Source organism: Malania oleifera, chromosome 4 (genome assembly GCF_029873635.1).
Source record: "Malania oleifera isolate guangnan ecotype guangnan chromosome 4, ASM2987363v1, whole genome shotgun sequence".
In the NCBI taxonomy this organism is placed as follows: domain Eukaryota; kingdom Viridiplantae; phylum Streptophyta; class Magnoliopsida; order Santalales; family Ximeniaceae; genus Malania; species Malania oleifera.
The window spans coordinates 106422666-106429077 of record NC_080420.1 but is presented as its reverse complement, the minus strand read 5'-3'; the positions used below and the strand labels follow the sequence as shown (position 1 = coordinate 106429077).

Below are 6412 nucleotides of genomic sequence, written 5' to 3'. Positions count from 1 at the left end.
AGCATCGTCACATTATAAAAACGGGCCTAGCCCTCTTGGCTCATTCATCTCTTCTGTTCTCATATTGGCCTGAAGCTTTTGAAATTGTGGTTTTCCTGATCAATCTCTTACCCACTCTTGTCCTGAAGAACAAATCTCCCTAATCCTTGGTCTATCATCAAGAGCCTGACTACAAGTTTTTTAAAGTCTTTGGGTGTGAATGTTGGCCCAACCTTCGACCATATTCCTCTCACAAATTGAACTTCCAGTGTAGCACATAAAGGCTACAAGTGTCTTGATCTCAACACAAATCGCATGTACATTTCTGGTGACGTCATATTCAATGAATATTCATTCCCTCTCTCCAAAACCAGGACCACAACAATTTCTAACCCATCTACCTCCCAGCCAGCCCCTCTACCCACCCTTCCCTCCTCTATCCTAGGCCCACATCCAAGCACTTGTTTACCTCCATCTCCTATCATTCCCAGCTCATCCCAGTCTTCCCCCATCTCCACCCAAATCCTCTCACCAACATTACCCCCTTCCTCTGATCCTTCTCCTACACCCCCTTCATCCCCTGCTTTGTCTAATCCTAACCCTTGTCTTATCCCACCTCGTTCCTCTATCATCACTCAACCCCACATCAATTCATCTCGTCCACAGAGTTTTACTAATGAAACCATGCTACACTCCACTAGAAATTGTCTCACTGTCTCTGCAGGTGTACCAAATGGTCCTTCAAGTTTTTCTGAGGTTAACAAACACACTGAATGGAAGGAGGCCATGTCCAAAGAATACGACGCTCTCATTCGGAATCAGACATGGACTTTGGTACCGCCTGTACCTCACATGAATGTATGGGGATGCCGGTGGATCTTTCGCACCAAAACCCTAGCTGATGGTTCCTTTGAAAGACGGAAGGCGCGTCTTGTTGCAAAAGGGTTTCATCAACAACCAGGTGTTGATTTCCATGACACATTCAACCCTGTAGTAAAACCCTCCACCATTCAACTTATTATATCTATTGCTATCTCTCATGGCTGGTGTTTGCATCAAATTGACATTGAAAATGCATTTTTACATGGTGTGCTCCCTGATGATGTCTATATGCAGCAACCTTAAGGTTTTGTGGATCCCTCTCGGCCTTCCCACGTCTGCAAACTTGAGAGAGCTATTTATGGGCTTAAGTGAGCCCCACGTGCATGGTTTGCTTAGCTAAGTTCCTGGCTCCTTAATTATGGCTTTATTGCTTCTAGAGCTGACCCATCTCTGTTTATTCTCAATTGCAATGATCTTCATATGTACTTGCTTATCTATGTGGACGATATAGACATCACATCCTCCAAACAGACCGCCATCGCTGATCTCATTCATGATTTGGGATTTGCCTTTCCAATAAAAGGTCTTGGTCCTCTATCTTTCTTTTTAGGCATTGAAGTTGACTACATCGCTGATGGTCTTGTCTTATCTCAAAGAAAATACATCAAGCAACTTCTTGGTCACAACAATATGCTTCATGCCAAACCAATTTCGTCACCAATGGCTGCCTCCCTAAAATTGTCCAAAATCGATACCCCAGATTTTGAGGATGTTACTCTATATTACAGCATTGTAGGAGGCTTGCAATATCTCTCGATTACAAGGCCAGATATTTCCTTCTCTGTCAACAAGGTTTGTCAATTCATGCAATCCCCAAAAGCATCTCATTGGAGTGCGGTAAAGCGCATACTCAGATATTTGAAAGCCACCATAAATGATGGTCTCTTCTTTGCCTCCAACTCACGTCTCACTCTCCAAGCTTACTCGGATGTCAATTGGGGAGGTTGTCTAGATGATCGTCGTTCCAAGAGGGGTTTTTGCATCTATCTTGGCAAACACCTTATATCTTGGAGTTCCAAAAAGCAACAGATAGTTGCTAGGTCTTCAACGGAAGTTGAGTACAAGTCCATAGCTTTCTCGACAGCTGAACTTATTTGATTACAAACTGTGTTATGTGAACTTGGAATTAAGCTCTCTCAAGCTCCTACTTTATGGTGTGACAACCTAGAGGTGACATATATATCAGCAAATTTAGTTTTTTACTCAAGAGCAAAACAAATTAATATTGATTTTCATTTTGTTCGAGATCCGGTGGCTGCCAACTCGCTTAAAGTTTCTTTCATTAGCTCCCAAGATCAAATTGCGGATGTCTTAACAAAACCATTGGTTTCTGACTAATTTCTTCATTTCAAATCGAGTCTCAATGTTGTTGATACACCGTTGGACTCGAAAGGGCATATTAAGCTATATGACCTAGCTGCACACGAGGCTTTTTCACAAACAGTTAGTGTGCAGGAATCAACATCTTTATAATTAGTTATGGCTATTCATTTTATTATTCCTTTTTCTATTTTATATATTCTTTCTGTAACAAATTGTTTTCTGTTACTCAATATTCCTTTTGCTGTATGTATACCCTCATTATCAATGAGAACAGTGCAAAAACAATTTCAAATATACAGTATTCTGCATTCGGCTAATTCCAGCAACTCTTCTTTAATTCTCGCCTGCCAAAACTTATAACTCTTAAGCTTTAAATATTGTATCATATAATATCAATTTTCACACAATTATTTAATACTTACACATTTATACATATACATACATACATACATATATATATATATATATATATATATATATATTAGTCTTTATATTTCATTTTTCAAAGTGTATTTTTGACAGAAAAAAAAAAATTTCATTAAGGCTCTATTTGGAACTTGAAAAATATGAGAGAAAGGAAAGGAAAAGATAAAGAAATCCAATTTCTCATGTTTGCTTAGCATGGAAAGTGAAAAAGAAAATAAAAAATATATCAAATCAAGAAACAAAATTTGGTTTTATACACCATTAATATTTAATTTTTCTTAATTTTCAATCTTGTTTGAACAAACTTTTATTTTTATTAGTATTTGATACAAAGAGAAAAATATAATGGAAAATGAGTTTCCTACTCACTTTCCTTTCATTTTCTTTCCTTTCCCCACCAAAATAATTGATCCAAACAAACCCTAATAGACAAGGAGGACAATATGAGTTTATAACAAACCAGAAAACAATATGAGTTCATAACAAAGCCTTCCGATTGCTCAAAAGATCAAAGAAACCAACACTGCCAAAATAACCTAAAGAAAAAACCCATAACAAAGCAAAAATGATAATCTTGTCCCAAACCAAATCAGGAGACAAAGGGTAATATAACAAATTTCTATGTAACCAAATCACTCGAAAAACAGTGAAAACTGCACACCACCATTAACTCCTCACATCCTTACGCATTCCAAAACTTCTAAAATTATGAAAGCTTCTAAAGAACCTTGACAAACCCACTTCCCAAATAATCTATAAATTCAACAAAAGCACAAAGTAATGAAGAGATAGATGAGCATGAGTTTTGCCGTTAGCATAACACATCACACAAACATGAGGAGATGAAACATACAAGTTCTTATAATCTGCAATAGATTGCTGTTGTTAACTCTATTAAGGATATCTACCCACACAAAAGCCTAAACCTCTAGCTTTCCACAACCAAAATTTCAATATATTTTCTTCATTATACATATGTACATCTCATTAAGTTCTTGGAATTGAATTTGGCAAATTTCACCAAAAGATTTGACTCAATTCTTGATCCCTAAAATTGGAATTGTGATTCAGCATTCAAATCTTGATTAATTGATTTGACAATTACAAATGGAAGTTGCAAAGGGAACTTTTAATGACACCTTTCATACTGTGGAAAACAAGGAAGAAAAGATTTATCACAATGACTGCGCGATTTGTACAAAGGAATGGACCGGAATCAAGAGGAATGGAATCGGCGAATTTATGAGTTGATTTCGTCATACTCATCATTCAAATTCTCATTCCATTCCTTTCCTACCCCATTTCATTATGCAAACTAGACATAACATAAGAAGGTTGCAGATCAATCTGACCATTCAATCCTTATATACATTAGAAACATGATCATTCTCTAGATCCAGTTTCATGTTGTCATAGAAGTAGTTTAGAAAGGATTAAGTAAAAGAGTATGCATTGACTGTTTTGCAATTCATTTACCAAAAAGTGAAAAAAGGGGTGTGACATACAATTTAGATAAAATTGTGTGGATGGATTCAATAAATTCCTTCTTTTAAGTGCTAGGAGATCAGTACAACTATCTTTAAAAAAAAAAATGAAAAATAGAGAAAAAACTGTTCAGCATCAAACTTTGAGCATTCTAATCACCCGCAGGCAACAAAGTGGCATGGGTAAAAGGACAAAAAAAAAATAAAATTCTGTGCCTTTTGAAACTTCCCTATAGAACTGGGCAGCCTTCTTACCTTCCACATGTTGTCCCTCAAATGGAATAGTTTGGGAACTTCTTCTAGAATGGTTTCTAATGTTCCACTTCTCAAATCTAACACCTTGATTAGACTAGAGTGGCTGAAACAAAAAGGGTATCCAAAATTTTTTTTTTTGGGGGGGGGGGGGATGCAGAGAATAAGAAGCCAGTAGACTGGGGAGGACAGAGTAAGAATTTGGGAGCATTAAAAATGGAGTATACCTCTAAGAATTCTGTGTTTTGTGAATTGTGACGAAATTGCATATGCAGCTAAGTCATTATGTCCCTCATTCCCTCGTCCCTCTCAAAAAGAAAAAAAGAAATGATTTGCCCTAAGAAATCTCAGAGATTTCCAGTCAGAAAATCTAATTTCTTCAACTACAGACACTTTCAAGAGACTATATTGAAAGACAATTCAACCATACATGAACTCCACAACTTACTTGAAATGAACTCTTGGGAACTGAAATATGCTATCAGAAAACATTCAATTCACCAAAATTTTCTACTTTAGATATTAAAAAAATACACTTACAATACACACAAGCCAATTTCATAAAACAAAAGGCTATATGAAAACCATATATTTATCCATTCATTTCACTCCGCTATTGCAGAAAGTACCCAGATAAGAACAACGCAAAGAAGAAGAGCAAGCTACCATAAATAAGCAGAGCCTTCTGGCCAGAGGTAAGTGCATTACCACCCAATCCGAATTGTTGGTTCTGAGCAAACCCAGCAATCTCCACACTCTTGCTTTCGAAGAACGACTTCGCCGCCCCGCATGTGGGGCACCGCCAATCCTCTGGCAATTTGTCAAATTCCAGCCCCGGTGGGATCGGATACGATGGGTCTCCGGCGGCCTCGTCATAGCGGAACCCACAAGAACGGCATTCGTAAATTCCGGTGTTCAGTACCGCAAACTTCTCCTCGAGGCGGCGTTTGTCGAAATTTTCAGGCTCTACTGGGATTGGAGGTGAATCGGTTGAGGGTGTTGTGGGGGAATCGGGTTGTCCTGAAACGGGTTTGTCTTCTTTGGAGACATCAATGGACTTCGAAGTGAATTGGGTTTTTGGGCGTCTGAGAATGGCTGAAATTGGGTGGGTTTTGGGGATGAGAGGAGGAATCGTGAGATGGGGTTTTGGTTTTTGGAGAGACGGTTGAGACAGGGAAGAAGAGGGGTGGAAGGAGAAGGCGGGTCTTGTTGTTGCACAAGCCATCAATGGTGGTGGTTCCGACTTTCTCTGCGCGTCTCTCTGATTATCTATGCTATTGTCTGCGCGAGAAATGTACAGAAGCAAATGGAATTCCGACGGGGCTTTTGGTTTTGCTGGGCTATTCCTCTGCGCATCCCTGGGTCTGGCCGTCTGGGTGGTAGAGAAACCAGAGGAATCAATGAAAGAGCATATGCCTTCTACAGAGTTGGATAAGGTGGAAAGTGGAAAACACATGTTTATAGTTATTTATTTATTTATTATTCTTGCGGATTAAATAAATTAATAGAGACAAGTATATACATACATACATATATATATATATATATATATATATATTATTTTTAATTTAATTATTTTTACACTATGTTATATTTAATTTGAATTTGAATTTAAATTTAAATTTTGATTCGGGTAAGTTTAGATAAATTTTAATATAATTTTGTATTACATTTTATCTAAATTCATATAAATTCAATTTTAAGATCTCATCAAACATAGGATTAGAGTCAACTATATAATTTAACTAGAAATAACTAACATTTTATTTGCTTTCATCATAAAAAAATACCACCCCTCGAAAGGCATGAATCTTCATTAGCAACAATATTAAAAAAAAAATTATCAATATCTAAAATTAGTTTAATTAGCTAAAATAAAAAAACATATTCAATTAATTATTTTAATAAGTTTAGTTAATATAATTATATATCGGGTCTCATTAAGAAATATGAGTTTTTAGCTCAGCATGAAAATATGAGTCTGGCTAATTAAATAAGCTTTCATCCTATATAAAGACATGTGTCAAGATATTAGGAGACTTAGGGTTTCACCTAATCCTAAAATT

At 36.8% G+C, this 6412-nt stretch overlaps 1 protein-coding gene across 1 annotated transcript; it reads right to left on the bottom strand.

Moving 5' to 3' along the window:
* Nucleotides 1-4842: 4842 nt before the first annotated feature.
* Nucleotides 4843-5802, bottom strand: LOC131153923 (uncharacterized). Its single transcript, XM_058106367.1, has one exon. The coding sequence runs from the start codon at nucleotides 5800-5802 to the stop codon at nucleotides 4960-4962; it is 843 nt and encodes a 280-aa protein (XP_057962350.1). The 3' UTR covers nucleotides 4843-4959.
* Nucleotides 5803-6412: the final 610 nt, after the last annotated feature.

Bases quoted from the DNA above. Each gene is read 5' to 3' on its own strand.
- LOC131153923 (XM_058106367.1), bottom strand. From the start codon at position 5,802: ATGTGTTTTCCACTTTCCACCTTATCCAACTCTGTAGAAGGCATATGC.